General features: G+C 35.2%; 1 protein-coding gene across 4 annotated transcripts in view; it reads left to right on the top strand.

The window, feature by feature from the left end:
* The window catches only part of LOC138325314 (microtubule-associated serine/threonine-protein kinase 3-like), a 77,795-nt gene that overhangs the window by 26,678 nt on the left and 24,408 nt on the right, over positions 1-26,709 (top strand). For all 4 annotated transcript variants that reach the window (XM_069270874.1, XM_069270875.1, XM_069270873.1 and 1 more), the window contains 5 exons: positions 4,135-4,354; positions 5,326-5,411; positions 5,807-5,835; positions 7,762-7,841; positions 24,293-24,368. In XM_069270874.1, coding sequence (XP_069126975.1) covers positions 4,135-4,354; positions 5,326-5,411; positions 5,807-5,835; positions 7,762-7,841; positions 24,293-24,368 — 491 coding nt within the window. The remainder of the gene's footprint in view (positions 1-4,134; positions 4,355-5,325; positions 5,412-5,806; positions 5,836-7,761; positions 7,842-24,292; positions 24,369-26,709) is intronic.

The raw sequence follows: 26,709 nt of genomic DNA, 5'->3' as shown, positions 1-26,709 counted from the left end.
TGCCAATTATATTTAATATTCTAATTAGGACTATCCTTTTAGATATGGGCCAAAATAAGTTATATGTGATGTGATATTATATGTGATAATTATGTGGCTAAATTGGAAGTAAATTGTCAAAATCTTTGTTGATGCTTAAAATTCTAATTTCTGTCATTAAACTATTTATTCTATTTATATTTTAAATGGAATACCTTTAAAAAATGACTGGTTTTTAGCTCAACTTTCACAATGAGTTGGCTTGTTTGGTATTGCAAAACAGCCGTGGACCCAGTGGTGGAAGGCTTGTAATGATATGTCAGGATGTCCTGCTCGCCCACTGTGACCCACTCTTAGAGAGGATTACTCACAAAATCAATCTGGCATCAACTTTGATGACGGTTTTGGCACAAGTTTTGACCTTCCGTTCTAAATTTAATACATCTCACATCAATCTGCACATTGAAATAGATTTAACTTTTATTTAGAGTACCAGCTGAAAAATCATTTAAAGGGAGAATGAATTTTGAGAGAATATCAAAGAAACTTATTGGTTCAAAATCATATTTGGTTTTTGTTTTGGTGCAAGTGTTGATATGCTTTAACAACATCCATTGATTTCTGTGTTAATTGCCTTAAAGGTAAGAAAATGAAGGATTTTGAGAATTTTAAGGGTCAATGGGCCAAAGTTTAGCTCTTTCCTGTTTGTTAAGACTGCCACAAGCAAGCTTTCTAGTTCTCAAACAGCTCTAGATCTAGAGCATGTGGTTTTAATGTTGTTGAAAATCATATAAATTACAATTAACTGCAAGCTTTCTAGTTCTCAAACAGCTAACTGCATTTTACAATAACTATCTACCTTTTCCCCTAACACACTGGGGATGTCCTTGACTATTGTTTGTATAAATACTCTGCCAGAACCATGTGTTCAGTAGTTATGTTATATACTTGTATGTTGATAGGTATGTCAGTGAAGGCACGCTAATTTTGCTATTAAGAGTTTCCTCAGTCGAGTTATATAACTCTGACATACAGCTGAGTATAGCATTGATTATAGACTTTAGAATAACTGACGGGGAAAACCCTACATGAGTTAAAGAGCTCCTTTTATTTAGCTATAAAGATTTCCAAGGGAGATAAATCTACATGTATATTGTTTTCTAAAAATTGAATAGGATGCCAATTATTATTTTTTATTTGATGATTTCCTCATTTGTTATGAGCGATAATAACTAAATGTCCTATTGTGTTTTCAGTGTAAAAAATAATTCAATTTGTGTGTGTGGAAGTGATGTTTTGGAACAAGTTTCTGGCTTTTTTGCCAAAACAAATTGAAAAGGGGGAGGACATGAGAGCACACACATAGTGTTTATATTCATTGATTTCCATCATGATCAGTCTGGGTATACACATCTTATTATCAGTGAAACATCATTAAGGCAAATTTTATGTATTTGATTTATTTGTTTACTTGGGAGTGGGGGGGGGGGGGGGGTATTGAACCACCAACATGAAAAAAAAATACCTTCATTATGACTATCTCTGTGACTTTAATTACCGAACCACTTTTGAGCCTTTTGCTTGCCGAGTTATTTCCTTTTATATTGCTGCTAGGGTATAAACCAAGTAAAGTAATTGTTTATCAAATACAAGATCTTATGTAGGAAATCACATTCACCAACAGCATCACTTCTCTAAAAAACTTTTTGTCAACATGTTATTGGTTTTGCAATATTATTCTTTGATTATTTTCACAACAGAACAGAAAAAAAACTTGTTTTGTATATATCTTATAAAAACCGTTTGTTTCTGGGTTTAAATGATAAGCATCATTGAACTAGAGCTCATTAAAAGTTGAATGACAACATGTTTGATGTCTATGGTACTCATGGACAAATTGAGAGCCTGGAATATTTGATGGTGTTGTTTTAGTGGAGAGATCATGTGGTATCTGACTTTATAGATGAAGGGGAGGGTGGGCTTCAGCTGGCCATGTCTACTCTATAAAACCTGTGTTCACCTTGGCATTCTGATAGGGTGAGTAATCGAGGCTGTGTGCCAGGGTGGTGTGAAAGTTTCCTCCATGTGTACTATATACATGGAGGCACATGGGATGCTTCCTTGGTAAAGTGCTACACTACCTTAATCTCCATCTTTGGTCTTCTGGAACACTGAGTCCCTGTATTCATTCCTATTTTCAGGTTAGAAAAGTAGAGTTCAGCTTTTAAAACCAAATTTTATTTTTCTGCAAACAAATGAAATATTGACTCAACATTAAAACACACATTATTGATGTCAATTCTTTCCAAATAACCCTAGCTTCAATTCAACAAACAAAGTTTTTGATTCTGATGCATCTGATAGGTAGAAGTATATTTGAGCCAGAGAAGCACAAGACATGTAGTTTTTAAAATGTTAAGCACAATTAGTTATAGTTTTGCATCAACTCGACTGTAAGGCCATTATAGCTGAAGAGCTATAATTTGAGGTGAAAGACATATAGCCCCTATTTTTAGCCCACCATCATTAGATGGTGGGCTATTCAAATCGCCTTTCGTCTGTGGTCCGTCGTCCGTCCGTCCTTCCGTCCATTAACAATTCTTGTTACCGCTATTTCTCAGAAAGTACTGAAGGGATCTTTCTCAAATTTCATATGTAGGTTCCCCTAGGACCCTAGTTGTGCATATTGCATTTTGGGACTGATCGGTCAACAAGATGGCCGACAGGTAACCATCTTGGATTTTGATAGTTAAAGTTTGCTACCGCTATTTCTCAAAAAGTGCTGAAGGGATCTTTCTCAAATTTCATATACAGGTTCCCCTAGGACCCTAGTTATGCATATTGCATTTTGGGACAGATCGGTGAACAAGATGGCCGACAGGTGGCCATCTTGGATTTTGATACTTAAAGTTTGTTACCGCTATTACTCAAAAAGCACTGATGGGATCTTTCTCAAATTTCATATATAGGTTCCCCTAGGGCCCTAGTTGTGCATATTGCATTTTGGGACCGATCGGTCAACAAAATGGCCGACAGGTGGCCATCTTGGATTTTGATAGTTAAAGTTTGTTACCGCTATCTCTCAAAAAGTAGTGAAGGTATCGTTCACAAATTTCATATGAAGGTTCCCCAAGGACCCTTGTTGTGCATATTTTTATTTGGGACCGATTGGTAAACAAGATGGCCGACCGACGGCCATATTGGATTTTGATTGTTAAAGTTTGTTACCGCTATTTCTCAGAAAGTACTGAAGGGATCTTTCTCAAATTTTATATGTAGGTTCCCCTTGTATCCTAGTTGTGCATAGTACCTTTTAGAAAGTACTATAGCGATCTGTCTCAAATTTTATATGTCGTGTGTTTGAAAAAGTTTGAAAAGCAAGGAAAAGATCCCACTTACCATTATCAGACATAGATCATTCTTTGGTGGACACCAAGATCCCTCTGGGATTTCTTGTATACATACATTTGTGTATTATTCTGGCCCCTCCCTTCCTACAAAAAGATCTCTATGACATATATCAGGATTATAAAAGGAGAAAGAAGAAATCATATCAAATATAATCATTTTAATGATTACCTGTAAAGTAAATAATTCTAACAATTTATTTATTTCTATACCTGCTAATTAAAATAATGAATTTAAAGAAAAACTGTTGATTTACTCTCTAATACTGTGATGTCATTTGAATTCAAGGCTTCAACAGAAACTGACTGGTACCTTAATTTAAAAACAATGAAAAATAGAATGTACTTGAAGATTTTATCCTTTGTTGAGACCAAATAACTTATCTATTTTGTTGGTATAGACAGGTTCTAGATTATACACAATTAAATAAACTATATTAACTTATATTAGAATAGACAGGGATCTGCATTAAACAGGGCTTGTTTTGACAAGTTATATTGTATTTGTTAATTTGTTGTGGTCAACGTAAGCATCAGAGTACTGATATTGTGGGAGTTTAAAGTTAACCTTGAAACTTGTTTGGTGACGGCCAAATACTTCACATGGAATTGGATTTCGTAGTCAGACCAGTTTGAATTAAGAAGGTTACCTTTAGTGGGATACAGTCTGTAATTGACTTAAATCAATTATAAGAATGAAAATAATTGATGTTTCCAAGATTTATTTAAAAAAAATTGTTGTTTTCAGTCTGATGGTGGTGTGACAGGCTCACCTGGACCAGTATCACCGCGGGTACGGAGAACTGGTCAGGATGAGTTCCCTCTCGGCCTACACATGCCTGGTGGGATACGACGCCTCCAGCGTACCCTGTCAGAGGATTACAGAGGTCACCGGCGACGAGAAAGTCTTCCCAGTACTCCAACGGGTCTACCCTCAAACCTTACTGCATCGGGACATCTAGGACACAGTGCGTAGCATTGCTCTTCTATTTAAAACTACACATGGTCCATATTTCAATAGAGCTTCAAGTTTAGTTTTATAATTCTACAAAATTTTGATTCATAATGTTGTTTTAAGTAAATAAATTTTGTTGTTTACCAGAATATGTTTAAATGTTTTTGAAAAAGTCATTAAAATGTAATGTGATTTTTAGATGCAATATCAAAGTTTTGGTGTAGTGCTATATCTATTGATACTTCTTTGAATTGCTTCATTGGGATCTCAATGCGGACATTAAAGTTTAAATGTTTTGCAATCAAACATTTTTAATCATAAAACAAGAGTAATTTCAAAACATTTCTTATATAATACAAGCAATTTCACTTATTTTAAAGCCTTCACATCTTTGATTGCTTTCTGTACCGATCAAAGCAATGACGGGCAACTCCCGTGTCAGAGAGACATTCTTCACTTGTTTACAACAGTTATTGCTCTATGAATGCACATAACTTTGTGAGTCTCATTAGAGATTTTATTGTCAGTGTTCTAGAGGCTGCTCGAAAGCTTGAAATGATTCAGCTGTTTGTAGACATGGAAATAAAAGCAAAATGAAGAAAGCAATTCTTTGTTAGCAAAATCAAAGGCGTTGATAGCGTTCTTCAGTTGATCTCGTAATTTCAAAATTATTATGCTCTCATGAAAAAGGTTGTGAAGTGCTTTTTCTTCATCTCTCATTATTTTAATGTGGAGCATTTAAGGCTTATAAATCTAGTTAAAATTGTCTGTAGTATTCTCTATGATGCAAGTTGAATTTCAAACTTAAAAAACAAAACTTTCAAATCGAAATAAGAAAGAAAGAATGACAGAAAATCAAAGAAAGCAAAGAATAGTCCACTCCAGAAAATAATACAAATAAATAAATATTTTTGTAGTAACTTCCCTGCTGTTGGACAGTATTGTATAATGAAATACAAGTTGAAGTATGTGATTTGTGTACAGGTGTTGGAGCCCTGATAGAGCCTACCAATCTGATGAGAATGAGGAATATCGTGCTTGGTCAGTCAGCACCCTCCCTTACAGGCATGGTAAGCTGTCTACGTTGCTCTGGCAATAGCATGATGGTTCAAGTGAAGCAACTCTTAATTTGACTTTGTATAAACCAAAGTTAATAAAGGGGAATAATTCTATATGACTTGTGAGATATTATTGTATACTCATTTTATCATGATTGATAAAAGTAATGTTTTCACTGTAATTTTCAAAAGTATTTGTTTTAAAAAATTACACATACACATATAACATATATAAATGCATATTATTAATTACTGTTTTATATACAATCAAACCTCATGTACATGTCAAGCTTTGTTAAGTTAAGGCAATTGCTGACTCAAAGTTGGTGGGTACTTCAGCTTCTTTAGCTGAAATTAGTGAAGAAAATTGTTCGATATGTTTAACAGGTTTTGTATTTTGTTTGCAGAAAGACTTTTCGTACGGAAGGAGAGGAAGGTAAGCCAATATCACTATTGATTGATATTTTTGTATGAAGGCTTTATAAAACTCAAAATGTCATAACCATTATTTGCTGCTTTGGGCATAAATTCAATTTGAACAATGCAAAAAAAAATTAAAAAAAAAAAAAAAAAAAAACGATCTCAGTTACGTTATGTTATCAGTAATAGTTATGGTATATTTCTAAAAATTATTTTGCTGAAGCTTATTTCTTTTGACTTCTGTCATTGCATATTCATCACATATGACATATTTTCATTTTAAGGGTTAAGCTATATTGAATTTTCTACTGCCGCTGTCATTTTCAGACACTTCAGGTAACAAAGTTGTCAGCTGAGGAATTTTATTGGAATGTTAAGTTACATTTTGGAATTGTTGCTCGAATTCATTGTGATGTTAATTTTCACTCGTGTCCAGAATATCTGCGTTGTTTTCTGAAGTCCTGACTATCTGGCTTGTTTGTAGTACCGTTATTAATCCTACCCACTTGTATCTGATCCCTTAAATAAAGACACCCTGTACAAATCAGACTGCTGTATAATCTGACCACTGAGTATACCGACACCCTGTACAAATCAGACTGCTGTATAATCTGAACCCTCAGTATACTGACACCCTGTACAAATCAGACTACTGTATAACCTGACCGACACCCTGTACACATCAGACTACTGTATAATCTGACCCCTGAGTATGCTGAAATCCAATCTAATCTGATCTCTTTTGTGATATCTTGTTGAACTTTTTGTTTAAGTATTCTGATATATAGTTTGAGATATTATAGTTAAACCATTTTGTTAATCATAATACAAGATACGAGTTATATGTTGGATTGCAGTGATGGCTACCCCCACTTTTCCCTAGCCTTGACATGCTGATTTATCTGAAGGGTGTAAGTGTTATAGTTATAGATAACACTAATACTGGACCTAGCTGTCATTGTGTCTGTATTTACTAGATAGATTTTACATCATTATGCTGTTGTCTTATCATTCAGGCTTTGTTCAGGCTTTATTCTTTGAGATATGTTCAGTAAGAGAGGTAACCTGTCAGTTGACTGGTCTATGTTTATTGATGACTAAGCTAAGAGGAAGTTGTCTGAACTAACTAGGAAAGCTTTCATAGCATAGGATCATTTTTACAAGTTTTTATTTCAAAAATTATCATATGCTGTTTAGAATATATAATGAAATGACACATACCATATTTAAAAACAATTGGCTGCCTGTCAGAAGCTGGAACATTTTAATGTGTAATCTAAAGGAAATCAATGGAAAGAAAATTCTTAATTTACATGTTAAGCTGAAAAAGCCTATCTGTGGGTCTGCCTTGATGTATAATGGTGTTTTGTTGGTCCCAAGCCATTGATTTGTGGCCAGGTTCACAATCAATGGCCACAGCCAGTCACAGCACCACTGCAGGCATTCTTCATAAGCATGGGTACACTCCAAGACAGACAACAACTACAATTTATATGTAGGTTATTGTAGTTTCTTAAGCAGTGAGAGGAGGGACATTACTTCTCCAGCCCCAAAATGAAAGTTAGGAAGACTTTGATTGAACTGAAAAAGGAGACACAATAAACATACCACAGACTCCCAAAAACATCAACAGAATTATCATTCAAATACAGGGGAAACTGTCCTGGTATTACCTTATATTTGATATGAGACAAAAAATCATACCACATACTCCCAAAAAAATCCACACATTTATCATACACAGCACATCAGAATCAGGGAATTTAAGGTGTCCTGAAATTATATTATCTATTGATCAAGTATAAGTAATATGGAACCAAACCAATTTAGATATCAAATTAAAAACTGTGATACTATGTTTTCTTTTGAAATAATTTTTATGTTCACATTGAAAAGACTTTTTAAGGCCCTATTTTGTAAAATATGGTCTTTTATATTTCAGTCGCCATCAAAGGAAGTCTATGGTTGGTCCTAACACATCCCCTGTACTTTCAGCTAGATGTCCATCACCACAAACCCTTGGTAAGTCTTATTTATACAAATATTTTCAGGGTTTATTATTTTTTTAGTTGAAAAAAAAAGAAGCATGTTATTTGATTTGTTGATATCAAATTTCATATAAATTTGTCTCCGTTTTCGTGGAGATATAGTAGATCTTAGATGATTAATCAAGTTGCATCTTATGGCTGAAATAGAAAGTTTTCGTAGCCTGTTGCAATCACTTACTAGAATCAAATTTAATAGTTACTCACAGGTTTTATGTCTATAAGGGAAGATTGATAGTCTGTCCCTCAGTTGGTTCAAAAGCCATTTCTGTTCTACAACAAAAAGGATTTATCTAGAAGTAGCTAGATGATATTTTGTATACTACTGAAGACCTGAGCAGGTTACCGACATTCTAGTATAACACCAACATATCTCCTGTGTAGACAATTCTATCATAGCCTTGATTAAACCGTAAAAAATTGTCTCTTGATGGAAATTAAATCTCAACAGGTTAACGTAGTTCTGTGTCAGTCTTGATTGAAAATTCATTTCATGAAATTTGCCCAGAAGAAATGGAAGAAGGAAATAGAATTAGTTAGCTGATAAATTGTTTGTCTGTTGTCCTTGGTTACCACACAGCTAAGTTATATGAAACTCAATTGCTGGTGCTTCTCCCCTAGTCACAGTGATGTTGTGGTAAATGTGTCCCTCTTTCTATTACAATAGTGCTCCACCTCTGAGCCATGGTTGAGGTGTGTGACAATCTTTCCGAAATATGCACCAGGCAAGAACAGTTACGTAGCACACAAAATGTGGCTAGGTCACAACAGATAACCTTGAACTGTTTGTACTGACTGCAGTCAACCTCTAGGTCATAAGGACAAGTAGTAAAGATATCTTATATTCTATCACTATATATGGCTGTGGCTCCATCTCTACCATTCTATCATTATATTTCTATGGTTCCGCCTCTACCATTCTATCACTGTATTGCTGTGGCTGCACCTCTACCATTCTATCACTTTATTGTTGTGGCCTCACCTCTACCATTCTATTGCTATATTTTTGTGGCTCCATCTCTACCATTCTATCACTTTATTGTTGTGGCCCCACCTCTACCATACTATCACTATATTGTTGTGGCCCCACCTCTACATTATATCTATCCACCTACCATTCTATTCACTATTGTGTGGCCCCACCTCTACCATACTATCACTATATTGCTGTGGCCCCACCTCTACCATACTATCACTATATTGTTGTGGCTCCACCTCTACCATTCTACTATATTACTGTAGCTGCACCTCTACCATTCTATCACTATATTGTGTGGCTGCACTTCTACCATTCTACACTATATTGCTGTGGCTCTACCTCTACCATTCTATCACTATATTGTTGATCGGGTGGTGTAGTGGTTAAGCCACTCGCCTTTCACCTAGCCGGCCAGGGTTCGATCCCCGGCACGGACGTGAAAAGGTCAGGGGTCACCTGCCCGATCACTGTGGGTTTTCTCCGGGCACTCCGGTTTCCTCCCACACTAAGACCCCTCGCGCGCTTACATCCGGGCCATCGAGAGTGATTTACATAAGTTGTATTACTTGTTTCTCAATCGATGTAAAATAAATAAAGTTTATATTTATATTATATATCATATATGTTGTGGCCCTACCTCTACCATTCTATCACTATATTGTTGTGGCACCCTACCTACCATTCTATCACTATATTGTTGTGGTCCCACCTCTACCATACTATCACTATATTACTGTGGCCCCACCTCTACCATACTATCACTATATTGTTGTGGCCCCACCTCTACCATACTATCACTATATTGTTGTGGCCCCACCTCTACCATTCTATCACTATATTGTTGTGGCCCCCTACCTCTACCATACTATCACTATATTACGTGGCCTACCTCTACCATCCATCACATATTTTTGTGGCCCCACCTCTACCATTCTATCACTATATTGTTGTGGCCCCACCTCTACCATACTATCACTATATTGTTGTGGCCCCACCTCTACCATTCTATCACTATATTGTTGTGGCCCCACCTCTACCATTCTATCACTATATTGCTGTGGCCCCACCTCTACCATTCTGTCACCATATTGCTGTGGCCCCACCTCTACCATTCTATCACCATATTGCTGTGGCCCCACCTCAGGTTGTGAGTTGGAGGCTTACACTGACAGATTTGCCTGTTAATACACTCCAAACAGTGTGAAATTTTCCATTTATCACCAAAAGAATTCTAAAATAACAAATTTCAGTCATTATTTAAAAACAACATATTAGCTTAAAATTACATTTATCATATTACTTAAAAGAGAAACTTTTCCTTGTAGAGGATGTTTATTTGAACACAAATAGCTATGGAAGAAATATTTAGGAATTTTGCTCAAAGGAACTCAGTTACTGATACATACTTAAGTTACTGATGCATGCATTATTCATTTCCCATTGAATATAAAATAGCCAGTAATTGAATGATCAATTTATCAATCATAGACTAAAACCATACAGGTTATTTAACAAATATGCTTCTATTACGATGTCTGATTAAGCTAGGATACAGATAGTCCAATACCTTTCCTTACTGTGGCCAGGAACATCTCCTATCATGCGTTTCTGAATCAATTCTGTTATCATTAGTTCTGGAGACAGACTCTATCAAGTTGATGTGTTTTCATTTATGTAATAATTTCTCTATGACCAGCATGTTGATCTAGTTTACTGATTTCATACAGACTAATGATACAGCCTGTAACTTAATTTCATGTATTCTTGGTTGGTATTGAACTTATAGTAGTCTCTATCTTATTTTGAATATGTATAACTTTGACACTGAGAAGAGTAGCAGATTATTTTGTACCATATTTATGTTAGAGTAATCCCCTCCCACCAGTGTCATTTATGCTGTATTTATCCGGAAAATAATGCTGTTATTCACCAGCAATACCTCTAATAAAGCGATCTGTGAGGGCTTCTCTGAAAAGAAATATTGAAGTCTCCATCTTGATTTTTACAACAAAATTGTACAGTACTAATATCATTATGTACAAGTAAGTTCAATCTACAACTGACAGATTGTGGATTCTGGTCTAAGTTTTTCACCTTGTCTCTAATGTCTGTAGAAAACTGAATAATTCCAATCAAAAAGGACAAGTTTTCCAATGAGACTTTTGTTACAGGAATTCCTGTATAATATATGACATAAGTGATATTTTTTTTGTCGCTGTCAATAGACACCGGGTTTATTTAATAATGATCATGACATTACAACCGACCAGGATCACTAACCCACAAGTTAGTCGCATTGTTACTGTCAGAGGTATTGTGATGTACACACACAATACAAAACAGGTAACTAAATCACCCCTTAAATTTCATAATGAATTGGTCCGGGTTTTGAATGAGAAGAGTTCAAATGTGCCTTCAGGGGTGAATGAGTTATCAGCAACAGGATGGAGGGTTAACGAGTGTACCTGATTAGCAGGAAGATAAAAACTACATTTGTATGGCATATGGAAGTCATATGTTTTCCATTCACAATAAAATAATTGCTATATTACTGCCATTATGTGCTCTCTGTTTCCATCGAAAATAATGAAAATGATTATTAAAAAGCCATTAGAATGAGAATAAAAAATATCAAACCAGTAGGAAACAGATTCAATGAGGATGCTTCAGTATATTTTGAAACAATAGATTACAAAGAGAATGGTATCAATATATCAGTTTGCTACAAATATGGATTTCAAAAAAATTGTTTCTAGGAACCCCAGTATCAATTTCCTCTTGATTAAATTGTATAAAGAATTACAATTGATATCAAAGAAACCTTTGAGCGATTATATTATTATTATAAGTCATTATGAGAATGAAAACATACCAAGTAGTAGAAAAAAAATCATTAGAATTGATGAGATATCATGACTTTACAATGATTATGAAGGGCTCCAGGTTATGTATTGATCAGACTATTGAGTTTGTCCTCTGGCGATACCTTAAAGCTGGCTGTTAAAAATATTGACTTTGGTATAAAGCTGGAAAAATTGATTCAGCATTTTATATACATCAAGTAAGTGGTCCATCTTATCCTGGATACAAATTTTCCCCTGATGTCTACTTCTTGTGTGGTAATATCCATTAACCTTAACTCACTATCAGTCTGAAGATAAAAACAAAGATTTTTTATATGGTTGATATAGGAATTTTTGTAAACAAATTTATCAGGGGCACATGTTATAATTAGTCTGCAATAGGGATTACATTGGGCATGTTATAAGGTAGGATTTATAGGCCAGGGTTGTGGTCGCAGGTATAGTCACTATACAGGTAAACTTGGCAGGAGAGCTGTCTGTCTGTCGGATTATACTGGCCGTTATAACCTTCCCAGATAAACAACAATATATATTCTACTTACTATTAAGTACCTCACGAGTGGAACTGTCAGTGCAAATGTTGTGACTCCTGAAGTTTTGTCTGTGATGAGGACAGAGAACTGGATTATGAAGCGAAGGAGTTGGTATATGTGATGTTGGTATCTGTGGATACCAAGTTTTCCTTTGTCTATGATGAGGACACAGAACTAGATTATGAAGCTAAGGAGTTGGTATATGTGATGTTGGTATCTGTGGATACCAAGTTTTCCTTTGCCTATGATGAGGACACAGAACTAGATTATGAAGCTAAGGAGTTGGTATATGTGATGTTGATGTCTGTGAATACCAAGTTTTCCTTTGTCTATGATGAGGACACAGAACTAGATTATGAAGCTAAGGAGTTGGTATATGTGATGTTGATGTCTGTGAATACCAAGTTTTCCTTTGTCTATGATGAGGACACAGAACTAGATTATGAAGCTAAGGAGTTGGTATATGTGATGTTGGTATCTGTGGATACCAAGTTTTCCTTTGTCTATGATGAGGACACAGAACTAGATTATGAAGCTAAGGAGTTGGTATATGTGATGTTGGTATCTGTGGATACCAAGTTTTCCTTTGTCTATGATGAGGACACAGAACTAGATTATGAAGCTAAGGAGTTGGTATATGTGATGTTGGTATCTGTGGATACCAAGTTTTCCTTTGTCTATGATGAGGACACAGAACTAGATTATGAAGCTAAGGAGTTGGTATATGTGATGTTGGTATCTGTGGATACCAAGTTTTCCTTTGTCTATGATGAGGACACAGAACTAGATTATGAAGCCTAAGGAGTTGGTATATGTGATGTTGATATCTGTGGATACCAAGTTTTCCTTTGTCTATGATGAGGACACAGAACTAGATTATGAAGCTAAGGAGTTGGTATATGTGATGTTGATATCTGTGGATACCAAGTTTTCCTTTGTCTATGATGAGGACACAGAACTAGATTATGAAGCTAAGGAGTTGGTATATGTGATGTTGATATCTGTGGATACCAAGTTTTCCTTTGTCTATGATGAGGACACAGAACTAGATTATGAAGCTAAGGAGTTGGTATATGTGATGTTGATGTCTGTGGATACCAAGTTTTCCTTTGTCTATGATGAGGACACAGAACTAGATTATGAAGCTAAGGAGTTGGTATATGTGATGTTGGTATCTGTGGATACCAAGTTTTCCTTTATTAATCCTAAGGGAAACAGCAACACTGATGATATAGGTTTTCTAATATCAAAGTGTCTATCTACTTTGGATGGAACAGTTGATATTTAATTTTCTGACCTTTGTTAAGTATAATCTGTTGCAGAAATATCAAATAATCTGCTTCAGACCTTTATTTGATCTAATCCTGCGGATTTATGAAATGAGATGATGGGAATACGGAACGGTTTGTCTTGTTTGTCAGCCCCTTACTTTCATTACTGACACACATAAGGGTGTGCTTCGCGTTTATTAGGCAGATCACCATATGTGGGTGACGAGGAAATGACAGGAACATTGATCTGGGATATAGTTTATAGTGCAATGAGAACACTTGGGAGTTCTATAAGACCGTCATCAACTCCATCATGTAACCTCATCAGCTCGCTATAGACAGCTCTCATGTGGTGAGGAGACCCATTTTGTAATAGGATTGAGAATATCCCATATTTCTAGTGACACAAATCAAGTCCTGAAATGATCACGGTTTTGTGTTTAGTTACAAGTGTAAAAAACTCTCTATTTTCATGACCCCCATGGTGTGTCCAATGTTCAAAGACAGACCAGTTTGACAGTTTTTATGATAATTTGACCCATTTGATAATATTGTGATCAAGAGCAGAATATGTGCTTTGATTCAATATTTGTTTGAGGAAACATTTGAAGATTCATTTATACAATTGTATTCCATTTAACACTGTTTTATTTTGATTGTCAAGCCCAAATTGATTTGTACCGAAGCACAAGGAAGTGTAAAGTAATAACTAACATTGTGTAATGTGCTAATCCTGTAGCATTCCATCAAGTAACATGTCCTTGAGTAATGCAAACCAGACCTTTAAGTACATGTAAATGATTTACTGAGCAGAAAGTATTTATACATCATGTATATAATTCTTGTGTAAAAGGAACCGTTCATAGATGTGTGTAGGACGATTGAGCAGCACTTATGATACAAAAGAAATTTGTTGTTCTGAAGTGTCGAGATTAACAGGAGTTACCTCCGGGGAGAAAATAAAAGATATTGGATAACTTAAACAAGGGATGTGTGCAGGCCAGTACACTGTATACATTATATACTAGGATATACCTAGAGGGAGATGCACAGTTGAAATATACCTCCAGAAGGGAAGCATCAGATACAGATTTTGGTATTGACTGATGTGTACAGGTCATGCTGATCAGATGAGAAGGTCAGATAAAACAGGACAGGACAGGAATTCAGTTAAAGGAAGACTGACAGTAGGTAGATAAATGTGATGAAGAAGAAGGCTGTCAGTGTGTCGGAGCACCTGCTGGGCATCACTAATGTATTACACAGCCACATGGTTCTGAGCCTATAACAGTAATGAGATCAATGATACTTCAGCTCTCAAGCTGGTGGATATCTTTCTCTGGACAAGCTACTGCATCATAATTATAACACAATACTGGTCCACCCTGGTGTTACACAGGGATGTGATAAAGTAGTATCCAATGTGATGTTATATATAACATACATGATCCAATGTGATATCGTTATACGGATGTGATTGTTACTATTAACAGAACTAATATATACTCACAGTATATTTCAGGAGGGGAATTCAAAGGACCACTATACTTTTTAGTGTACAGAAAATTTATTTTTACCAGGGACAATACTGTATACGTTACAGCAAGAGAGGAAGAAAACGGATAAACTACTTCATAAGTATGGCAGTCAAGTTGTGGAATAGTAATGTTATTGATTTGGGAGGTGCTACAGTTCACTGCTGAGTACCATGTGTAACACACAATAGGAAACTGCATATCCTTCCCTTTAAAAACTGCTGCATTCACTGTGGGGAGATGGAGATTTGTGCTGGGCTTACTTCATCCCTTGTCACATGTTGACATCTATAGATATATATAGGGATGTCCTGTAGGTTTAGTGTGCTACAGTAGCTTCGTGCTGTGATGTGTCTAGTGAGACTACCTTTGGTAGTGTTTACAAACAGTGTGCTGATAAACATGTTGTATAATAGTTAGTTATACTGATACATGGTTCAGAGAAACTATTGACTGGAAGAACTCTTAAATACTAATACAATGTTGATTTTGTTACACCATACTTGTGTGTAAATTAGTCAGATTATTTACTGGCAAAGTGTCTACAAGGCCAAAAAATCTTGGGGATATAGACTCTGTGAACTTATTTCATATCAGCATACGATAATGAGCCTGGCAGATTTGAACTGTTAACATGCTAGTAGATGGTGGTGTTTCAATCATTAGGTTTGGTAATTAAAGACTCCGAACGTGACACACAGCCTTCTCCTGTCTCTGCTTTTACCAAAGACCATTTTATCTCCTGTACCAGATTAATTGGAAGGAAATTTCATCAGACAAACAGTAAACAGCAATTTCAACTTGATTACTGTTCAGTTTAGAGTAAACAACCTGGGCGATGTAAAAGGATAAGCTGTTGACTACTGATGTTGTGTGAACATCGCAGTACAAGCGTGAGATGTGTATTATACTTTAATAATCAGTATAACCTTGATTGTTTGTATACTGAACTCATAATCTGCAACTCAGCCATACATGTTCAATCTTCTTTGATCCACTGTGAGAATTTAGTAACGAGAGGTGGTGAATCATAGTACAAGTGAAATGTGTTTTACTTCAGTGGACAGATAATGATTTGACTTGATGAGTTGTATAGTAAATAGACATAATCTGCGCTAACAAGAACTCGGCCATCATTATTTAATCTTTGCTCTATAATGAGGTGATACAGAAATGATGGTGGTTTGTTTTGCGGTTTTAGTCTTTAAAGTTCAACATCGTTGTGTTTGACCAAATATTCTCCAATCATGGATGATGATATTTTATTTCTAAGAAGATTACATCATTCTCACATATGGGAGTCCAAATCTGGCTCAGTGGAAAACCTAGCTGCATCCGAGGACAGTCTCCGATTGCGGGGACGATCCCGTCTACGGCGACAGAAATGTTTGTCATGGTTTGGTATGTAGGTTGATTAAGTTATGTTTATTTAAGGCAAAGAACATAAGTTTGTATAAGGATAAATAATGTATTATTTCAAAAATCCATTCTCTTGTTAAAAGATACTGAGTTTGTGATTCATATCTGATAAAAGATATAATTTTCGATTCATGTAAATGGGTATTGCTGATATATCATAAATTGTCGGAAAAAAATTCTACTTTGTAACATTCTTTCCCTTGATTACATAAGTATGAATTACATAATTATACTTTCATATTATACCAGCCAGGAAAATCTGGTGCATATAAGTTTTATACTTCCTTCCTGTTAGTATTTATTTTTCTGTATTTTCCTGGTGTGAGGTTTAGTTTATAACATAGAAAAACATGTTCAGAAAAACATTCAACTTACAAAAAAATAATTGGGATGGTTGAAGAAATTCTTTACATGGGAGAATGATTTAATTTCTTAAATTCAGAAATATTTGAATCTTGTAAAAGGATTTTTAAGTCAAAATCCAAGAATCAAATGAATTAAAATAGATAGGTTAAGATAAAAGTAATGTAATTGTATACATTTGCATATGACTAAGAATACAAATTTTAAGGGAGAAGTATCTTTAATAAGGTTACATCTTCAGTAATTTCAGAAGTAGATTGGTAAGAGAGGTTACCAACCTCTTTAGTTGTACCTTCTCACAGGTTCGTGCACCAAGAAATCGTTAATATGAATATTTCATCAACATTGAAGCATGGTGATATATGTGGGCTTTGATAACACCGACTTTTCCTTTGATGTAAGCCGAGGTTTGTACTGTGGTTTACCCTGATAAAGTCTATCTGAACCAGTCCAATATTCCACTAGGTGTTAGCTTTAATTTGGATACTTCGGTAAGAATTCTCTAACACAATTGATGAGATAGAACGACACCCTATTGTGGTACACACAGGTCTCATTGTTTAGTAGTTCGCTGGTACTTTATGCAAGAGAAGATCGACTGCATTCTTTCTTATTTGTTTGATTCTTTCACTGATTACGCTGTAAACAGTCAATGTATTATGGGCAGATAGTGTAGAAGCTGATTGCTATCTAACTGTCATATTTAGAATACTTGTCACTGAGTTTTCAGAAAGACTTTGTATCAAACTGCCAATCTTTGTCCACCATGAAGTTACAAGCAGTGCTCTAAACAGTTGGTGACCTTGAAGTTACAAGGTCAGTGCTCTAAACAGTTGGTGACTTTTATAACATTTCAGTTGCATAACATCCATTCCATCTAAGTAAGTCACACAAAATTAAATCCTGGTGCATTTCAAATTCAAAGGCATTGAAATATTGATTTCATATAGTATCTGCTCCTACCATAATTTACATAATTTGTATCAATAATACATTGTATTAGATAATTAGGGATTGTTGGAAAGCTATGAAAAAGTGAAAAACCCTGGTCTGAGTTGTTGTGGGTGGTCGGAGCTTTTGTGGTTGGTCTGAGCTGGTGTGGATGGTCTGAGCTGTTGTGGATGGTCTGAGCTGTTGTGGATGGTCTGAGTTGTTGTGGTTGGTCTGAACTGTTGTGGTTGGTCTGAGTTGTTGTGGATGGTCTGAGTTGTTGTGGTTGGTCTGAGTTGTTGTGGTTGGTCTAAGCTGTTGTGGTTGGTCTGAGTTGTTGTGGTTGGTCTGAGCTGTTGTGGTTGGTCCGAGTTGTTGTATTTGGTCTAAGTTGTTGTGGTTGGTCTGAGCTGTTGTGGTTGGTCTGAGCTGTTGAGGTTGGTCTGAGCTGTTGTGGTTAGCGTGAGCTGTTGTAGTTGGTCTGAGCTGTTGTTGTTAGCATGTGTTGTTGTGGTTGGTCTGAATTGTTGTGGTGGGTCTGAGTTGTTATGGATGGTCTGAGTCAACATTAAGTCATATCAAAAATAGAACTAGTTTTTATCAGGATTAATGCTAACCCCAACAGCATTAAATTTGGAAGCCCAATGAGTCTCTTCTTCAAATGATCAAACTAACAGAATATAAATGATTTGGCACAAATAAAGTCTTAGATGAAATGTGTAAAACATTTGTCTGCATTATCATTCCATTAGAGTTGGTGTGGCCTTCCTAATGAATTCTTGATAAATGTACTTTAGAGACACAAATCCAGCATGCATCTCACTTTTAAGAGACTCCAGGGCAGATGATAATCTCGGAGGAATGCACTGTGTTAAACAAAAATCTTAACACAAAAAAAGGCTCACTTGACATAATTGAATAAAGTCGGCTATTATACGGCAAACATTGGTTGAGGCTATTGCCCTGTTATTTCGGAACATTGCAATTATAAGAGTCCTGTAGATCAATACATGTCTTCGCATCTCTTCTGGCCGACCAGTCGAGCTGTAGTCCCAGAGAGAGTGTTGCAGTAATGTACAGAATTTGTCACAGATTTCATTAGTGGTCAAGTGGGTGTCCAGTAATCAGTGTATTGTAAAATGAACCATTGGCCATGTTGGTGTTGTAAATGGAAGGTTGACCTTCCCTCATTATATTATAGGAGATCTGTGGTAGACGATTTCACCAGTTCTTCTGATAATGATTTTCTAAGTAGTGTTAGCTTGCAATAAAAAAAACTTCAACTGGTCCACTTTGTACTTAGGACACAGCAGATAACACTTTCTTATTTACAGAACAAGCAGTGCTGTAGGCTTGTTAGTTCTAGAACAGGTTATCAAGTAATTTATAATGTGATGGTTCAGGGCTTTTTAGTGAAATTTTCAATTTTTATAATGACTGCAAATTTAATTAATGTAGTCCTTCATTCATTGAATATTGTCATTAAAATAGTATATTTTGTGAATTATGGCCTTCAATTGACTTTTCTACATCATCTCATGGATTTTGCGACATGTCCATCAAACCAATACTCTGTAAATAGAAATCTAATGTATTGTTAATTCTCATTAATTATAAATGTTTAGTCTAAGAATTACTATTTTTGTATAAAAAGAATCATTTCTATATCCTTTGGACGGCCGTAACGTATTTATGCGTAATTATTCATTTGCCCCATTTCATGCACCCTTCTGGAGCCCCACTGAGACCGTGGAAAACTAAATACTAGTTTTTTGAAAAGGAGATGTTCATCCCTATATAGAATGACAATATTGATGCGGTCATTGCATTAGTGACGTCACAAATCACCTTTGAACATGCCCAAATAAGTCAAAAATTGAGGTCTGAAATCCGGATTTTAGTGTGTGCCTGGAAACCTGTCATTGTGAGCTTAATTATCAAGATACAGACAGGCAGATGATCTTAAACGATAGAAGAGATATCAAAGTAATAGAAAATAGAGAGAAAGGGAAAAGGAAGGGGAAAATAGCACCGATTTTCAAAAAAAAAAAAAAAAAAAAAAAACAAGTCCCACGCGCATGTTTCTGCCTCCCATGACCCGTGCGAGGTGACCTTTAGGGGACTTCCGGTGACTGTTTTTGCTTGTTTGTAGTGTGTACTGTTTGTTATCATCGTGAAAATGGCATCAAACCGAAATTTAGATGCAAACTGCTTTCATAGATGGCATTTGTAATAACCTACTATCAAAATTGAGTCAAGTTCGAATCCTGCCGGCCGTCGAAAGGATATAAAGTGGACTGTTCCAGTATGAATTTGGTTTAAAAACATCTATTTTTAATGAAAAGAACTATTTTTGTATGAAAAGCTTTATTAAGTCTCTATATGGACCCCGAAGGTATGTTTCTTCTGTGGGATTTGAACACTTCTCTGTGTCTGAGGTAGCTGCACACTATTGTGTATTTTGCAGAGGAACTTGACAGGAAATGATGGTCTCCATGGTTTAAACAAGTGCCTGTCTTGTTGTTCTGTATTTGTCGTGACAAGAATACCATTGCTCTTATAAAGCCAATCCCTGTGACTGGCGAGAACAAAACGCCAGCAGCACTCTCTGTAACCGGCTCTGATAACACCTTTGTGACGTGGTCCTAGTCTGGTTGGAGTGGAATTCACACGTTTGTGAATACCAGGCACTAAGCAAGCCTCCATCTCTCTTTCTCTTATTGTGAAATCAATAGAGAAATTTTAAATACCAGATATAAAACTTTTGTTGTTTTTCTGGTGATAAAACATGACTAGGTATAGCTAAGAAATATTTGGTTTTCAAATTTTCTGCCACCGAATTACCGCTTATGTAGTGACATTTAGGGCAACGCGTTGCTGATTGCAATGTGCCAGAGCGTGTAATATTTTATGACATCTGGTTATTGGATTTTACTGACTGGCCTGATTCCATAACAGATTAAGGTGTGCATTAGGAGTGGATAAAATATCTATAGCTTTGTGTGCATTTTCTTTTCCTTAAAGCTGTGCCCTTGGTGGCTTTCTGATAGAATTGTTTTTCATTTAAACTAAGCTTGATTGCTTTATTTCTAAAGCTAGATAAGGCTCTTACCATGGTTTTTTTCCCCTCAGGTTTTATTCTTAGATTTTAATATTTAAAGGAAACCAAATGTCTATGCATCAGCTGTTTTAGAATATCCCTTACTGTTACATGATAATGTATTTGATTGTTTGTTTTAAGGTTGTTGCATTATTTTTATTTATTTACTTGGTGCTCCTAATTGTTGTGTGTCAGTTATTAATGATCTAAAGATTTAATAGTATGTATGATGTCTACTTATCTTACATTTCTAATAGGGATGGGTATCGCGAAAAATTTTGTATCGCGATATATCACGATACATCATAAGTGTATTATGATACATATCATGATATTTTGGTATTATTTTTGTTTAATAAGAATTGCATGTTTTTTTTTTCTGTCAATCACCTAAAAAGAGTATGAAATAAATGTTTTGTCAATATATCACTTTTATTCTTGTTTTTATCTATAAAATGCGAGATAATGTCTGTGTTACTTCCGCTCGATGTTTTGCAAACACTTAACGTTACTACTGGACGGGACTCAGTAGCTGGGTGATGGCGACGCAAGTGAGTCGTCAGGTTCCTTGTTCCGCCACTACATTTAACGATTGCCGTACACAATCGACATCCAGCGATGCTTTCCTCGTTATTTCTTTCCCCTTTACGTACTGTAAGGCCAAAATGCTGCCATACAACCGCCTTTGCTTTGGATTTTTAACGAGGTTATCATTCGTGCCTATGAAGGCCGCCATTTTGAAACGTTACTAAGCACAAGATCAATCATAATCTACGTATGATAACATCCCAAAAATCCATCTTAACCTGTACATTTGTCTGAAATGTTGTTAAAATATATATTTTAGTTTTAATTTTTATACAAATTCTCATTTTAAAAATATTTCCCGTCAAAAACGAAATTTTCACTGAAATATACGGAAAATCCCTGAATGATTCCGAGTGAACCGATACGACTAAATCGTACCGCGATACGTATCGTTTTCAAAATGAACCTGGATATATCGGTATACCGATAATACCGCACACCACTAATTTCTAACAAATTATACTAATAATGTTTTGTATTTGTTTTCTTTTAAGTCATGTTATTGTCTGAAACATGGCTTGATAGAATTTGTTTGATTCTGTATTTCTCACCTCATATCAGCTTTAACGACCCTCCGAGGAATCTGTGCACAAATAATTAGTGAAGCGAATTGTATTGGATATTTCAGACCTACTCAGGATTATTACTGCATAGATTCCTGATGAGATAATTAGCTGGTATGTGTCATCTCACGTCATCATTATGGTAATGGGATTGAGCTGGCTGAAATATAAATATTATCTGACTTGACCAACAACAGTTTTTCCCTCATGATGATAACATTGTTGATAACCATGTTATAAGGTTTCAAGGTTCCGACCTCCAAACATGGTCACAAATATAGAGTTGTGTATTGTATTGATGTTTGGCTTACTAGTTTGAACCTAAAGGACTGTGTTATTGTGTGTCGGTATGGCTTGCCTTCAGCCTCAAGCCAGCAATAAAGATATCACTAAAATGGCGTCTGTGGCAGCGCCATCTACACTGTATATAGAGGACTATGTGAGATAACTAGTTCCCTGAAGTCAATCAAGTTCAAATTTCATACCAACAATCCAAATTATTTTCAATACTTTACTTTTAAATGGCTCTTCAAATACTCTTCATTGTGAGGTTTAGTAAACTAATTATAATATAACTAGACTGTGTGCCCTAGGAAAAGATTGCTAGAAATATAGATTCTCCATTTCCGGCCTGCCATTAACAGATTGACTTTGGATGACAGAGAGCCATTGACGGTTAGTATGTCAAAGTTGAAAGGTCATTATACAGGAAGTTGTGTTTTATGCCATAAATAACCACATCTCAGTATCTGCTGTAATCAAATCACCGGAGATTTGCGTCGTAGACGTTGATTTCCTTGCTGAAATCCTAATCTGTTGTGTTTCAAAGAAAATTGAAAAAATTGCGACTGGTTGCCTATAGTGACGATAAATTAGATACTTTGGCTGTCAATTCATTTTCAGTCTGGAGCGTATGTTACGACTGCTAGCTCAGTAGGAAGGAGGCAGAAACTCATTAGCTACAGTGCAGCCTAATGTACATAATGGTGTGTGTGTAAAGTATAATACATGGACATCCAGTACCTGTAGAATTAGCCATTATAGGCTTCAGACCAGTGTCACCAACTCCATCAACCAATTGTCAGTTTACCATTAGTGGGCCCATACTTGTCCCTCATAACAACCCTGTGTATTATAGACCTATACATCACACGGTAACCAGCCACGCAATCCTCATTAAGGGGACATGTTGTCATAGCAATCAAGACATAAACACAATATGATAGAATCGTTGATGTCTCACTAGAAAACCGACAGTGTTTGTCTTTTTACCTATTACATTAATGATCATGCTAACGGCTCATGTGTGTCATTAAGGCGTGAAGGATTACTTCCTTTGTTGTCAACTACATCACAATAGAAATGCATTTACAAGGAAATGTACAGTATGGGGGGCACATATATTTGTCTGTGCTATTATCCCCTGTATCGCTACCTTCTGTTCCGTCCTTGTCCTAATGCAGGGGAACCATATTGAATTTCCTTGAACTTTTAGCTAGGCTCATCTAGAATCTCGTTGCCAGATTCAATGATACTTAATGGATAAAAAATTCTTTTTATTCTCCTTTTTAGAAAATTTCACAGAAATAATTTTATTTTAAGATAAATTTTTGCAATAAATAAATTTAATACTGACTTTTTCATACATTTCAAAGGCGTACATTAAGGTGAAGCTATTTGTCTATCTTAGTTCAATTGTAAAAGGAGAACCAAATATTTTGGTTCACAAAAACAGATATTAAATTGTAAATTGTGGAACTACTAACAAATAAAACTTTGAGAAATGTACTTCAAATTTTCATCACAGAACTTATAACAAATATAATATCTGTTCTTAGTAAACGTGAGCAAACAAAACTAAAATCTACATGAAATATTTGAGTTCATGTATGTTTCTAATTTTTTGGTCTGGATGACGTGTACTGCTGTGGAACCCCTTTGAAATTTCCAGTAACAACATGTTTCAATCAAATGTGTGAAATATGCCATGCTCTATAGCCAGTGAATGAGTAATACTCTGGTTAATTGAATTATACATCCTGCCACTACAAGTTGCACAAGATCAAATGTCAATAAAGTATCATTTTTACTAATTTCTTGAAACAGATCCCAAGAGAATTACTCCAGAGATGCGTTCAGCATAGCAATAAAAACCTGTTCATTACAATGCCATGTTTCAAAGTTAGTTAAATAACCAGCATGTAATTACTTGTAATCGCTGGAAAATTTTTATTTCTTGAGTAATTTCAATATTTAATTTGTTGTATTTTATTTTGTCTTCAGGAAATAGTCCCCATGAAAGTCCCCGTAACATGTCTCCCAACCAGCATGGAAACTTTGCCTTCCACAATGTGCGAAAGTAAGTATAGATATATATTGATGGGTTAGATGGTGGAATCTTAGATAGAACAGTATAAAAATTAAACCCTTATTGGTATGATAGTAAATCTCCAAATGGATAATAAATAGTCGTCAGCCTTTTGTTGTTTAAAATTCTAACAACGAATATCAATAGCAGTGTTTTGTGTATATGTGGAAGAAATGACAACAGTGTTTTGTGTATATGTAGAAGAAATGACAACAGTGTTTTGTGTATATGTGGAAGAAATGACAACAGTGTTTTGTTTCTATGTAGAAGAAATGACAACAGTGTTTTGTGTATATGTAGAAGAAATGACAACAGTGTTTTGTGTATATGTAGAAGAAATGACAACAGTGTTTTGTGTATATGTAGAAGAAATGACAACAGTGTTTTGTGTATATGTAGAAGAAATGACAACAGTGTTTTGTGTATATGTAGAAGAAATGACAACAGTGTTTTGTGTATATGTAGAAGAAATGACAACAGTGTTTTGTGTATATGTAGAAGAAATGACAACAGTGTTTTGTGTATATGTAGAAGAAATGACAACAGTGTTTTGTGTATATGTAGAAGAAATGACAACAGTGTTTTGTGTATATGTAGAAGAAATGACAACAGTGTTTTGTGTATATGTAGAAGAAATGACAACAGTGTTTTGTGTATATGTAGAAGAAATGACAACAGTGTTTTGTGTATATGTGAGAAGAAATGACAACAGTGTTTTGTGTATATGTAGAAGAAATGACAACAGTGTTTTGTGTATATGTAGAAGAAATGACAACAGTGTTTTGTGTATATGTAGAAGAAATGACAACAGTGTTTTGTGTATATGTGGAAGAAATGACAACAGTGTTTTGTGTATATGTGGAAGAAATGACAACAGTGTTTTGTGTATATGTGAAGAAATGACAACAGTGTTTTGTGTATATGTGGAAGAAATGACAACAGTGTTTTGTGTATATGTGGAAGAAATGACAACAGTGTTTTGTGTATATGTGGAAGAAATGACAACAGTGTTTTGTGTATATGTGGAAGAAATGACAACAGTGTTTTGTGTATATGTGGAAGAAATGACAACAGTGTTTTGTGTATATGTGGAAGAAATGACAACAGTGTTTTGTGTATATGTAGAAGAAATGACAACAGTGTTTTGTGTATATGTAGAAGAAATGACAACAGTGTTTTGTGTATATGTAGAAGAAATGACAACAGTGTTTTGTGTATATGTAGAAGAAATGACAACAGTGTTTTGTGTATATGTAGAAGAAATGACAACAGTGTTTTGTGTATATGTGGAAGAAATGACAACAGTGTTTTGTGTATATGTGGAAGAAATGACAACAGTGTTTTGTGTATATGTAGAAGAAATGACAACAGTGTTTTGTGTATATGTAGAAGAAATGACAACAGTGTTTTGTGTATATGTGTTTTGTGTATATGTGGAAGAAATGACAACAGTGTTTTGTGTATATGTAGAAGAAATGACAACAGTGTTTTGTGTATATGTAGAAGAAATGACAACAGTGTTTTGTGTATATGTAGAAGAAATGACAACAGTGTTTTGTGTATATGTAGAAGAAATGACAACAGTGTTTTGTGTATATGTGAAGAAAATGACAACAGTGTTTTGTGTATATGTAGAAGAAGAAATGACAACAGTGTTTTGTGTATATGTAGAAGAAATGACAACAGTGTTTTGTGTATATGTAGAAGAAATGACAACAGTGTTTTGTGTATATGTGGAAGAAATGACAACAGTGTTTTGTGTATATGTAGAAGAAATGACAACAGTGTTTTGTGTATATGTAGAAGAAATGACAACAGTGTTTTGTGTATATGTAGAAGAAATGACAACAGTGTTTTGTGTATATGTAAAGTAACAGGTTGAAAATGACAAATGAACAGTGTTTTGTGTATATGTAGAAGAAATGACAACAGTGTTTTGTGTATATGTAGAAGAAATGACAACAGTGTTTTGTGTATATGTAGAAGAAATGACAACAGTGTTTTGTGTATATGTAGAAGAAATGACAACAGTGTTTTGTGTATATGTAGAAGAAATGACAACAGTGTTTTGTGTATATGTAGAAGAAAATGACAACAGTGTTTTGTGTATATGTAGAAAAATGACAACAGTGTTTTGTGTATATGTAGAAGAAATGACAACAGTGTTTTGTGTATATGTGGAAGAAATGACAACAGTGTTTTGTGTATATGTAGAAGAAATGACAACAGTGTTTTGTGTATATGTAGAAGAAATGACAACAGTGTTTTGTGTATATGTAGAAGAAATGACAACAGTGTTTTGTGTATATGTAGAAGAAATGACAACAGTGTT

Source organism: Argopecten irradians, chromosome 6 (assembly GCF_041381155.1).
Source record: "Argopecten irradians isolate NY chromosome 6, Ai_NY, whole genome shotgun sequence".
NCBI classification, from domain to species: Eukaryota; Metazoa; Mollusca; class Bivalvia; order Pectinida; family Pectinidae; genus Argopecten; species Argopecten irradians.
Note: the sequence above shows the minus strand (reverse complement) of the source record. Positions and strands in the feature narration are given on the sequence as shown.